The sequence below is a fragment of the Rhincodon typus genome, chromosome 25, assembly GCF_021869965.1.
Source record: "Rhincodon typus isolate 14 chromosome 25, sRhiTyp1.1, whole genome shotgun sequence".
NCBI classification, from domain to species: Eukaryota; Metazoa; Chordata; class Chondrichthyes; order Orectolobiformes; family Rhincodontidae; genus Rhincodon; species Rhincodon typus.
In genome coordinates, this window is record NC_063356.1 from 3,914,885 (window position 1) to 3,928,724 (window position 13,840).

The following is a 13,840-nucleotide window of genomic DNA, read 5'->3' on the forward strand; positions in this document are numbered from 1 at the left end:
CAGCATCCGCAGTTCTTTTGGTTTTTATTTAGTAATATGGGTGACTTTTAATCACCCTCAGAAATGGTCTCGTTAGTAATTCAGGTCAAAGGCAAATAGGGATGAGCATGAAATGATGTGCAGATCACACAAGAAGATAAATTTTTAAGAAGTCCCAACTGGGTTCATCTAATTCTATTGATATAACCTTGAAATGCATCCTCCTCAGATATTGACACCTTAAGGATTCTCCTTCTCAGTAAAAACCAAAGGAACTGCAGATGCTGTAGATCAGAAACAAAAACAGAAATTGTTAGAAAAGCTCAGCAGGTCTGGCAGCATCTACGGTGATAAATCAGAGTTAATGTTTCAGGTCGAGTAACCCTTCCTCAGAAATAGCATTCTGAGGAAGGGTTACTCGACCTGAAACGTTAACTCTGATCTTTTCTTTGCAGATGCTGCCAGACCTGCTGAGCTTTTCCAGCAACTTCTGTTTTTGATTCTCCTTCTCAACCTTTCCTCCTGCCGAAGGTGTGTTGATCCTCAGGTTAAACCGTCACAAGTCATCACTCTGAATCAGACAGAATAGTTCTATGTTCTGCTAAGACTATGGCAGCTTTGTTTTTACTTTACTATTTGCTTTAGCACTTCCCATGGTAGTGAGACCTGCGTTTCAAAGACTCTCTGGCTAAGCAAGTTCCTGGGACTCATTCTGGGATGAGGATCTGAATTCTGGGTTTTCTGCACAGGTGGGAGCTCGGTATAAGCAACTGTTTCAAACAGAAGGGGAGAATTACCTGTACGTCTTGGGGGATGGTGTCCCAGTTCCGACTTACGGCATTCAGGCGGTAAATGTGCCGTTTCTCCACATGTTTCTGGAGTTTTTGACACAGGAGGTCAGTGGCACTGTTGGTTGGTGCACACGCAAGGATGTGTGCTGTTGGGATGCAGCGCAGCACCTGAGAGTCAAAGCCAATGTTAAAAACCAATAAGCAGTCGAAGGTTGTAAAGTGTAACAAATACCAAAGATCAGCAGCAAAACTTGTAACTGCAGAACGCTACAGCAGAGGTGGAGGCAACTATTCAGCCCATCGAGTATGCACTGTCATAGACTTATATAGTTGCACCTCACTCTCATGCTCTATTACTCCAAACATGAAGGTTATTTACTCCTTTGCTCAAGCACTTTTATTTGATTCCTTTTTCTTAAATATTTCCTAATTAACTTGGCTCGAGATGTTATGACACACCTCTGGAGCAGGAGGCACTCAAAGACGGGACTCCTGGCTCAGGCGTATGGACACTACAACTGTCCCACCAGAACACCCTCTTTATTTGATTCCTTGCTAAATGTTGACATCAGTTTCAGGTCTCAGATCATCACAATCTAAAAGAAACAGAAATCGTTGGAGAAACAGCAGGTCTGGCAGCATCTGTGGAGAGAGTTAACGTTTTGATTCCAGTGAGCGACAGAGGGATCGAGATCTCCCTGGACTAGTTCCTGGACTATCATGGTCAGAGTGTAAATTCCAACATTTAACCCACCCAATCCACCTCAAGACTTGGCTTCACACTTCACTCCTCCCAGATTGTAGCATGCTTTTTTTGGGGGGTGGGGCAAAAATTTAAAAACAAGGTTACACATGGTGAGAAAATGGAGAATGATAATTGTCTAAAAGACCTGGGACTCACTGATTCAAGGTGGCACTAGCTCAGTGTCACCTTCTTGATGGCCAAAACACACAGAGCAGCCCATCAAGTCAGCTCTGCCATTAAACAAGATCATAGCTGATCTGATAATAACCCTCAGCTCCACTTTCCTGCCTGTCCCTCACACTCCTCAATTCCTTTACTGAACAAACATTTGTTGAGACAAGGCTGTAAGGTATAGGGGCAATCCTGGCCCAGTTAACATTGCCTGCATCCTGTGAAAGAATAAACAACTGAAGTGGGTGGAGGCCATTGGTGGGACCAGCTCATGTAAACTGACAGGTTCCGACACACAGCAGCAATTTGTGAACATTTCACCGTGTGAACAAAATGTTTCCCGAGTGAAGACTGACTCGGCTATTGCCTTCACTAACTGGCCATCAGGACTTTTTTTATAACATTAATTATTTGTTCATGGGATGTGGGTTTCTTTGGCTAAGCCAGTATTTAGTGTCGATCCCTTGTTGTCCTGGAGAACTGGGTACCACAGGCTGCATGGACCACTGTCTTTTATTAATTTTATTATTGTCCTTAAAGCATTTTATAGTTTGTTTCTCTTAAAAACAAAGATTCAGTTTAAATGTGATCCTGTCATGGGAAGTGGAGATACCATAATTCAGTAGTTGAAGGAGGTGGATAGTTTTATCCTCTGACTAAGCTCCAAAATTGCCCTCAACCCCTCCCGAACAAACAGGAAAATAAAACCACATGATTTCAAAAGGTTACGTCCACTTGTAATATGTTTTTGCAACACTTACAGAAGTTGATTCAACACTATAACACAAGATCTGCAAAGTGTGGCACAAAAAGACCATGTGGCCTATTGGCCCCGTGCTGGTATTTACGTGCCAAATTACATCTCATTCTATCACTGTATCTTTCTATTCCTTTTTCCTGCCACATGGAAATTCAGTTTCCCCTTCAATGTAGTGAAACTATTTGTCTCAACCACTCTCTGTTTCTGCATGTTCCACATTCTCACCACTCAAATCTCTCCTACATTTTCTCTTGCATTAGATACAATCTTGTGTTTCCAGCTGCTAGCTTTGATCTCGGTTACAAGTGGAGAAATCCTCTCCATATCAACTCTATCAAACCTCTTCATTACAGAAACAAAGAAAACAGGAGCAGGAATGGGCCATTCAGCCCCTTGAGGCTGCTTCACCATTCACTGTGCTGATCTTCTATCCCAATGCCATATTCTTTCAACCCTTTAATGTCTAGAAATCTGTTTGTTTTGCAAATATTTCAATTATTTTAAATTAAGGACAACAATTTATATTTACATGACATCTGTAACAAATCAAACTATCCCTGGGCACTTCATAAGAGCAGTGTCAAACAAAATCTCCTTTATGTGCTTCATCAGTGACCATCCCTCCATTATAACGGTCAGAAGTGGGGATGTTCGCCAATGATTGCACAGTGTTCAGCACTATTCGTGACTCCTCAGATACTGAAGCAGTCCATGTCCAAATGAAACAGATCTGGACAATATCCAGGCTCAGGCTGACAAGCGGCAAGTAATATTTGTGCCACACAAATGCTAGATAATGACCGTCTCCAATAAGATACAATCTAACAACCATCCCTCGACATTCCCTTACTATCAACCTACTGTCCCCTACTATCAACATCCTGGGGGTTACCATTGACCAGACACTCTACTGGACTCACCACGTAAACACAGTGGCTACAAGAGCAGGTCAGAGGCTAGGAATACCGTGGTGAGTAATTCACCTCCTTGCTCCCTAAAGCCTCTAGCATCGACAAGGCACCAATCAGGAGTGTTTTAGAATACTCCCCACTTGCCTGGATGGGTGCAGCTCCAACAACACTCAAGAGCCTTGACTATATCCAGGACTAAGCAGCCCATCACATCCACAAACATACATTCCCTCCATCAGCAACGCTCTAAAGAAGCAGTGTGCACTGTCTACAAGACGCATTGCAGAAATTCACCAAAACTCCTTAGATAGTACCTTCCAAACCCATGACCACTGCCATCTAGAAGGATAAGGGCAGCAGATACATGGGAACACCACCCCCTGCAAGTTCCCCTCCAAGCCACTCACCATCTTGATTTGAAAATATATCGCTGTTCCTTCACTGTCACTGGGTCAAAATCCTGGAATTTCCTCCCTAACAGCTTTATGGGTCTACCTACAGAACATGGACTGCAATGGTTCAAGAAGGCAGCTCACCACCACCTTCTCAAGAGCAACCAGGAGTGGGCAATCCCACATCTGATGAGCAAATAAAGAAAAAAACAGAGAGCTTGGAGGGTTTGTGGTCTGGGGACAAATTACAGAGACAGGGAGGGAAGGGACCATATCCAGAGGGGAAAGACCAATGACAAACTGTCATACTTGGAAATGAATGTGCTGGTCACACTGGAGCTCCATTCTGGATTATATAAAACCAGTATATACCATCTTTAATTTTTACTGTTTACCACTTCTGGGTGGTGGGATTCAAAAACAAAGACAAGAATTTTAAAATCATGGTGTTGTGTAACCAGCATCTGAGGTACTTTAGCAAGCATGGGAATGATGGGTAAGTAGGATGTGGTGTGTGTTAAGACACTGGTAGAGTTTTGGATGACATCAAACTTACTCAGGGTAGAATGTGCGGCCTAGTCATGAGTTATAACGACTACTTCCTCTGTCAGGTCTCTCTCAGCCTTCTGTTCCTTATAGAACCCAGCTACAACCTGTTCAATCTGCTGATAGCTATATCTGCTTCAACCTTGTAACTTTCTGGTTGTGCCTTCTTCATTGCTGAGTGAGTGAAAAGGGGTGAGGATATGACACCGTCACATGATGTCCTAAAAATACTTTGTGCTATCTGGGTCACTTCCTCCAAACCGGTGCTGAAATTCACAAAATCTGAGAGAGTGTGAAGGTGATCAGGGTCATTACACACGCAGGCAGAACACAAAAGATCCAATTCGCTCCTCTGAAAGTGGGACTGACACCACAAAGTAGGTCATGGCTGAAATATTGCAATGTTGCCAGGGGTTGTCTTCCTGCAGGGCTGTATGAAAGGCTTGAATTGATCAACAGCAGTGGTCCAGCCAAAGGGGTGGTGAATAGGAAGTGGGAAACCAAAATCTGTTCCTTTAATATGGGGTTAAGCAATTATTCACAGCAACATCCTTCACATTTTAACAAATTAAAGACAGGGCTGTTGACTTTTTAAAATACAATTTGGCCAATTTTCCATTTCTAAACCAGGAAACAGCTGCAAAAAGGAGATCTGAATCTTAGTTTGGTTTTCAACATTAGGGAGTCAAGATTGGTTCCAGGAAAGAGAAACTTCAGTGATGAGGGGAGGCTGAAGAAGTTGGGACAATTCTCCTTAGACAAGATGATGCTAGGGTGAGACAGGAGATTTGAAAGAAGTTTGCAGGCTGAACAGAATGAATAGGGAGAAGCTGTTCCCACTTGTAAAAGGAATAAGATGGCACAGGCTAAGGTTAAAGTGATGTGGAACTGAAGCAAGGGTGATGTAAGGAAAAAAAACTTGTTCACACAGGAAGTAGTTAGGGTATGGAATGCATTGCCTGGAATGTGGTTCAGGCAGGTTCAATTGGAGGCGTTGGATGGTTATTTGGATAGAAATGGTGCGCAGGGAGATGGGGAAAAAGGCAGGAGGTTGGTGCTAGGTCATAGAAGGCACAGAGCTGAATGGCCTCCTGTGTTGTGAGTCATTTAGTCACTGAATAGTTGTACAAGGTAGAATTCCAAATAGCTAGCACTGAATTGTCTGAGGCATATGCAAATACTCAAGTATCATTGCAAATTGAGAGGAACCATTTCAACCTGGCTCACTGGTAGCTCTTCAGAGACAAGTCCATCAAACCCAGACTGACACTGCCTATGCAGTACTGCAAGACAACCTTACTGCTGACTTTCAGGCAAAGTATTAAAACAAGGTTCCATTTTCTCTACTGGGCGGATGATAAAAATTACAGTGCAAGACATCAAATAAATTTTTCTTCATTCTTAGGACATGGGGTTTCTGGCTGGGCTAGTATTTATTGCCCATCTCTAATTGCTTAAAATTTGATGGTGAGCTACCCGTTTAAACAACTGCAGGCCTTGGGGCATAGGTAAATCCACAGTACTGTTAAAAAGCGAGATCCAGGGTTTGTTTTTTCATTCATTCATGGGATGTGGGTTTTGCTGGCTGGGCCAACATTTATTGGCCCATTCCTAGTTGTCCTTGAGAAGGAGGCGGTAAGCTACCTTTGTTGCAATCCCTGTGATGTAGGTAAACCGATAATGCTATTAGGGAGGGAATTCCAGGATTTTGACCCAGCAACAGCGAAGGAACAGCAAAATATTTACAAGTCAGGATGGTGAATGGCTTGGAGGGGAACCTGCAGGGGGTGGTCTTCCCATGTATCAGCTGCCCTTGTCCTTCTAGATGGAAGTGGTTGAGGGCTGGAAGGTGCTGTCTAAGGAGCCTTGGTGAATTTTTGCAATGCGTCTTGTGGATGGTATGCACTTGTTAATGATGCTGCTGATCATCAGTGGTGGAGACAGTAAATTCTGAAGGTATTAGATGGAGATCTCATCAAGTGGGCTGCAAAATTCTGGATGGTATCAAGCTTCTTCAGTGTTGTTCAAGCTGCACTCATCCAGGCAAGTGGGGAGTATTCCATCACCCATTTCAAGGTGGAGTTCTTCAGGCTAAAGGGACCAAAGAGTATGGCTGAAAGCAGCCATGATCATACTAAACAGTGGTGCAGGATCAAGGGCTGAGTGGCCTACTCCTGCTCTTATTTTTGACATTTTCCTTCTCTGTATTACACTCCTGACTTGTGCCTTGGAGATGATGGACAGGCTTTGGGTGAAAGGAGGAGAGTTTCTCATCAAAATTCCTAGCTGCTGGCCTACTGGACCAGTTTAATTCCCAGTTAATGGTAACTTTCTTCCCCCAAGGAATGTTGATCATGGGAGGTTCGACAATGGTAACACCACTGGAGATCAAGGGGCGATGGATAGATTCTCTTGTTGCAGATGGTCACTGCCTTGCATTTGTGAGGCACAAACGCACCTGTCACTCAGTAGCCCAACCCAGATATTGTCTGGGTCTTGATTGGGTAGATGTGGAGAGATTGCTTCACCTTGTGGGAGAAGCTAGAACCAGAACAGCATAATCTTAGATTAAAGGGCGGCTCATTCAAGACAGATAAAGGAGGAATTGCTTCATAGAAGAATCATAAAATTCCTACAGTGTGGGAACAGGCCCTTCGACCCAACAAGTCCACACTGACCCTCAGAGCATCCCACCCAGACCCATTTCCCCATAACCCACCTAATCTACACATCCCTTACCACTATGGGCAATTTAGCATCACCAATCCACCTAGTCTGCAAATCTTTGAACTGTGGGAGGAAACCGGAGCACTTGGAGGTCAGAGGGGAGTGAATTTGTGGAATTCTTTACCACAGAGAACAGTTGAGGCTGGATTGTTAAGTATATTCAAAGTTGAGATACATAGCTAAGGCAGTAAAGTGGTTTTGAGAATTAGCAGATCAGCCATAACCTCATCGAAGGCTGAATGGCTACAACTGCGACTGTGTCTTGTGGTCTTGTAGTCATTTGGACATGGACTGCTTCAGTACATGAGTTGTGGCAAATCTTAACATTATGCAAGCATTCCTACTTCTGCCCTTATGGTGGATGGAACGTCATTGATGAAGCAGCTGAAGATAGCTGGGCCTAGGACACTAATCTGAGGAACTCCTGCAGAGATGCCCTTAGACTGAGATAATTGCCCTCCAACAAACACAACCATCTTCCTATGTGTCAGGCACAACTCCAACCAGTGGAAAGTTTTCTCTGATTTCAGTGATTCCATTTTTACTAGAGCTCCTTGATGCTCACTTGGTCAAATATCACCTTGATGTCAAAAATAGTCCCTCATGGCTCCCCTCTGAAATTCGACTGAGTAGGTGGTGAGAAAGCACTTGTGTAGATTACAGAATAGGGAGTCACAACCTTGCACCCAGACATTTGAGCAGGAAGCTCTTCCTGACAAAAATAGGTTATGCAAATTATGGAATTCTTCCCACCCAAAAAACAGGTTGAGGCTGAGAATCAGATATAAATTTCAGAACCAAAATTGATGGGTATTTGTCAGGTTTAGCAAGCATCAGGTACAAAGGCAGTTAAATGGAGTTAAAGCACCGATCAGTCGGCCATTGAAACTGGGTTAAAAGGCTGATTGGATGTTTTTGAATGAAGGCCTGCTCTTGTGGAATAAGAATCAAAATATCAGTGAGAGCACAAAGTGTGATTCAACATGATGTTGCAGCTGAGAGGCTCAAAGCTAAATTAAAATAATTTAAGATGGGAACGATGTTGAAATTTCTATTTCCCCAGATGTGTAAACACACGAAGACTGTCACAACTCTTCAATTGCGGTTTTATTGAAACATAAGATGTTGCCACATTATCAGTGTGCAGGACATCTGAGGAACTAAGTCTAACATGAAAAGGTACCGACAGCAAATGCTGTTCACAAACAAACACAGCTTTCCCTGAACCTCCAACACTGACTGTCCACATAAAATGGGAGTAACTGATTTGCTGACGACATTACCGACAGAAGTGAAAAGCAAGGATGGAAGGAAACCATGACTGATGTTTGGCTCAAGATTCAGACTTTGATGAGGTCCTCTCAAAGCCAGGCAGTCACTTTCACAAATCAGATGGATCATGTTCTTTCCAAGAAACTGGGCAGGAATGGAAAATGAGAAACACACAGAACAAGGTACTACATGTGCTCCTCAATGAGGACAATGAGAGTAGTCTAGGAAACAGTGCTTGGGAAAGGGAATCTCCACCATCCATCTCGCACACTCCTCCAATTCCAGGGAGTACATTGTTAAGGAGCTGAAACACACAGAATCCACATAGACAAGGAGAACCATGACTTCGACAAGGAGAACCATGACTTCGACTGGGACAACACCAAGATCCTGGGACAGGCTAGGCAGAGACAAGCACGAGAATTCCTGGAAGCATGGCACTCCACGAAGCATGCTATTAATAAACACATTGAACCCGACCCCATACACATTCCACTACGGAGGAAACCCGGAAGTGAGGCACGGACCCCAGAGTTTAAAAACCAGGCGGGAAAACACACTGACGCTTCATCGGAGGCTGCACTGAGGATGTTACCCAGCACGGTAACGAAACGTCTGCGGAACAAACAACCAGCTCGGCGAGCCAACCAACCTCAACACACACAGAATCTTGGAAATGACGCCTTGTACCTGTTTGATAGCTTCTACGATAGTAACCGTTTTCCCAGTTCCTGGAGGACCAAACACAAGATATGGAGCGGGCCTGGAGATCCCGGACACAATGCAATGGACAGCTGCAACCTGTTCTGGATTTTCCTCAAGGGATCGGTCATAAAATCTTAAAAATAAATTATTAACATGGGAATAAAATAAACACATACAACATTCAAATTTCTAAAAGGAGCTACACTCAACTATAACCCCTTCAATCAACCATCTTCAGCTATCAGCAAAATAGCAGAAACTGGTTCAGAGCAAAGTTATTTCCTGGGAGGTAAATTCTCTCACATGAACAGGCCATTCAACCCAACTAGTTGTGCAATGGTCCTCACCCTTTAGGTCCTCCCATCCTATTGGCATAAACATCTGTTCTTTTCTCTCTCATAAGTTTATCTAACATCAGTAAAACAGATATAATTATTGACTTTAGAATAGAATAGAATCCATACGGGGGTGAAACAGGCCATTCGGCCCAACAAATCCACACTGAACCTCCAAACAGCATCCCACCCAGATCCATCCTCCTACACTTTCCCTGTAATCCTCCATTTGCCATGAGAAACGCACCTAACCTACACATCCCTGAACACTATGGGCAATTTAGCATGACCAATCCACCTAACCTGCACATCTTTGGATTGTGGGAGGAAACTGGAGCACCCAGTGGAACCCCATGCAGACACGGGGAGAATGTGCAAACTCCACACAGACAGTTGCTCGAGGGTGGAATCAAACCCAGGTCCCTGGTGTTGTGAGGCAGCAGTGCTAACCACTGAGCCACCGAGACTCCCAAAACTGCCCCTTTAACCACTCCCTGTGGGAGTCAGCTCTCTTTCTCACTACTCTCTGGGAAATGACATTTCTCCTGAATTACACACTTATTAATTTGTGACTCTCCAATTTTTGGTCTCCCCTGCAAGTGGGAATATTTTTCTCCATCATCCAATCAAACACTTCCATAATTGTAACGGCCTCTACAAGGTTACCCTTCAGTCTCCTCTTCTCTGGAGGGAATAGGGATCCTGACTTGTTCAATGGACATTCCTGATAATCAGAACCTCTCGCTGGAGGCATCAACTTCTAAGTGGGCCTTGATGAACCCAGAGAAAGCTTGGGGCTGCTCTGTTCACTGCCATACCATCTAGCTCCCATCCCTCACCAGCTCCTGGCTCTCAGTCAGTGGTTCCAGTTGGGGTTACTCACGCCAAACTTTTTTCCAAAGGGTGAATGCATTGTTCATCAGAATAAGTGGGAAAGAGCACATCCTTCAGGTTGGTGTACTTGGCTAGTTGTGCAGCTCGGTGTTGTAGTCGCAATGGCAACCGGTTAAATGTGAAGAAGATGTTAAATTTCATGTTGTTTATAAAATCATTCACAAACCTGGAGAGATTGAAATGGTGTTGGTAAAGGTTGGTTGGAACTACTTTCAGCTAACTATTTTAGTATTTCTTCTGCATTCCCTTCAAAAAAAGGGAGAGGGCTGTTAAGTAAGAATTTATCTAAATAAAACAACTCTACTTTTTAGTTCCCCATCAACAGTCAGACACTCCAGGTGTTATTTAGTGTGGGAATAACACAAATAAACTAGGAGGGCTTGACATTCTGTCCCTCCTGGAGTTAAATCACCTTTGAAAAATGACAGTGTCGGCTTGGTTTCACTCAGAAACATAACTTGGTCAGGACGTTGCTCCTAATCCAGTGACTCTCAATAGGTAGACTAGGCAGAAAGCGCTAAACAGAAGGGGGAAGATCACAATACCAGTGGTTAAAGATACTGGCAGAGCACATGAGGCCACAACAGACAGACAGACAGACACTGATTACCTAAACGGGTAGCCTGGATTAAGTGAAGAGAAAGGTAGCAATGTCAATCCAGCGAAACTGAAACAAAGAAACATGCACCAGAGAGAATGACTTGCAGGATCTGTGGACAATCACATGGGTTGAAGGAAATGTTACATGATATGGGCAGGAGAAAATCTGTTAGAAATATAGCTTGGATTGAGAAACAAGAATAACTAACTAGATATGACACACAGAGATAATAAACATAAGTAAAATTAAAGCTTCACAAAGAACAAGGAGTTAACAACTAAAGACACTATCACAGTCGGCAGGAAAAGCTAAAAAAAGGTCCACTTTGAAATGAAAATATACCTAGAAGGGGATTTGTACAACATACATGCTATTAATTAATAGAATAATGCTCAACATAGATACAGGTATATCAATAGTTTAAATTGCTCAAAAAGGTATAAAAGGACACTTGACAAAATCACTCCTAGGCATGACAATAAGACGCTAACAACGGGAGAGACACTAGAACATAAAACCTAAGCATCCAACTGATGAGACATGACAAACATCCTTAATCCTGTGATTACCATTGGATATCAGGATTAAATAACACCCAGAAGTGAAATAGCTTTATTTAGAAAGCTTTCACAAAAGGATTTGGAAGAAATGAAAGGAATATCCAAACGGACTAGTTTAAAAAGCCCACAGCTTCCTCAAGGAATTTTCACGGAATGATTAAGGAATAATGTTAAATGATACCGTATCACATAAAAGTGACAGGAACCTATTCAGAGGGTTAACATCCACATTTTCAAAGCAGGGGAGATATGGATAATATAAAAACAAGAACCTGCCACTGGGTGGGTGGGTAGCGTAGGGTGGGGTGGAATGGGGAAGAGTGTCGCATACACTTGGATGGATGGAAGTGGCATTGCGAGCCGAGGACTCCCAAAGGACAGTATGGTGTCAACCTCCAGCAAGAAAACTGAAATAAGGGGCACCCAGAAGGAGGGACAGGCCAGAGGCGAGGAAAAGTTAGCTAGTGCAGCAGCACAACAACTGACCCAAACTCAACCTGAGAAGGCAGAGTCAATGGAGGAGGAGGAGGCAATGAACGAGGCAGGGGAGTAGACACTGGTGAGAAACAAATGGGAAAAGGAAAACAAGTCAGGCCCCCAAAAGCCCACAGCAAAACGGAAAGAGATAACTGCATGATGGACATACCAGCAACTCTGTTGTTGCTGAAGGTGTGCAGAGAGATGGTCATTGACAAAATAAAAGAGAGGCACAGCTCCACAGGGGAAGGAGAGGAGCACCCCGTAACCTGGAAATGCCAGACGTTGTGAGGGGCCCAGTGTTGCCCAACCCCCAGTCATCAGGAACCAAGGGGTACATATCGCACCATAGCTTCCAGCAGCTGGGAGCAGCGATGGTCTGAATAAGCACCTGAAGGAAGAAGATGGCTCTGTTTCATCATCTGTGTCTGACATCCGGAGGATCAGTGAACCCTTTTTTATGTCAGACTGTGTGACACGATGCCCACTGACAGCATGGCCTCCCAGTCCTTCCTGTCCTCTACCACAGAGGTCTTAGATGAAAGCACACAGGAGAGACTCAACCAGCAATTATCTCTGACTGAGCTGATCAAGGCTCTCACGTCCTTAGAAAAGGATAAAACTCCCGGAAGAGACAGCTTCCCGGCTGAGTATTCAGCTCTGTGGGACTTGATTGGCCAGGAGCTGTCGTACACCTCCAGCAGGTCCCATGAGTGAATCCATGAGGAAAGAAATCGTCACCCTCCTCTGTTAGCAGAAGGGGGAAGAGGGAGGTAATTAGAAAATGGCGACTAATTTCACTGCTGAAGGCAAACTACAAAATCCTGTCTAAGATCACCACTGGGTCAGGTTTGCTCTGGAATTGGTGATTCACCCTGACCTAATATGTGCTGTACCGGGCAGGGCAATCTCCGAGAGCCTCGCACTCCTCAGGGATAGGATCGCCTACGTGCAGGACTGGGGTGGGGATGGATGCATACCTCATCAGCCTGGACCAGAAGAAGGCCTTTGACAGGATATCGCACACCTACATGTGGGATGTTCTCTCAAACTGGGCTTTGGGGAGGGAATCCGCAATTGGATCCAACTGCTCTACACCAACATCGTTAGTGCAGTCTCAATCAACGGGTGGGAATGAGAAAGCTTCCCGAACAGATCTGGAGTCAGGGAGGGTTGCTCACTCTCTCCTGCCTTATCTGTGTGTTGTATAGAGCCCTTTGCTGAGTCCATCAAGAAGGATGTGAGCCTGAGCGAGGTGCCTATTCCAGGCAACAGTGGCCTGCAGGTCAAAGCCTCCCTGCATGTGAATGATGTTGCCATTTTCTGCTTGGATCATGAGCATCTGCAACCAGTTTGAACTGGCCTCAGGAGCCATGGTAAATCCAGGCAAGAGTAAAGCCATGTTCTTTGGGAATTGGACTGACTGATCCTTTATCCCCTTCACCGTCAGGACAGATTACCTGAAGGTGCTGGGAATATGATTCCGTAGGGCCGGGGCATGTGCAAAAACTTGGAAGAAGCATATCACCAAGTTAAGGCAGAAACTAAGCTTTTGGGAACAATGCTCCCTCTTTATTGTGGCTAAAGACCTGATCATCAGGTGTGAGGTACTCTCTGTGTTGTTGTGCATGGCGCATGTCTGGCCCATTCCCAGAACCTGCACCATTGCAGTCACCTGAGCCATCTTCCACTTCATCTGGAGGTCTAAGATGGACCGTGTCTGCAGGGACACCATGTGCAAAGCTCCGGATAAGTGGAGTGGGGGAGAGGAATGTACTCAATGCTGCCCTCATCCTGATGGTCACCTTTGTGTGCGGCTGCATAAAGCTGCGTGTAGACCCTCGGTACACAAATACCAAGTGTCACTATGTACTGAGGTTCTGAATGTCCCCGATGTTACGTAGGATGGGACTGGCCTCACTAGCACGGAATGCTCCAAGTGGTTGGACTGTCCCATATCTCCTGTCCTTCACG

The 13,840-nt window shown here is 44.5% G+C and overlaps 1 protein-coding gene across 1 annotated transcript in view; it reads right to left on the minus strand.

Annotated features, from left to right (window-relative positions):
• LOC109914785 (putative helicase MOV-10) overlaps positions 1 to 12,288 on the minus strand; it is a 36,202-nt gene extending 23,914 nt beyond the window's left edge. The window contains exons 1-4 of the mRNA XM_048611802.1: positions 12,214 to 12,288; positions 10,218 to 10,444; positions 8,985 to 9,132; positions 777 to 938 (exon numbers count right to left, since the gene is read on the minus strand). Of these exons, the coding sequence (XP_048467759.1) occupies positions 777 to 938; positions 8,985 to 9,132; positions 10,218 to 10,444; positions 12,214 to 12,288 (612 nt within the window). The remainder of the gene's footprint in view (positions 1 to 776; positions 939 to 8,984; positions 9,133 to 10,217; positions 10,445 to 12,213) is intronic.
• Positions 12,289 to 13,840: the final 1,552 nt, after the last annotated feature.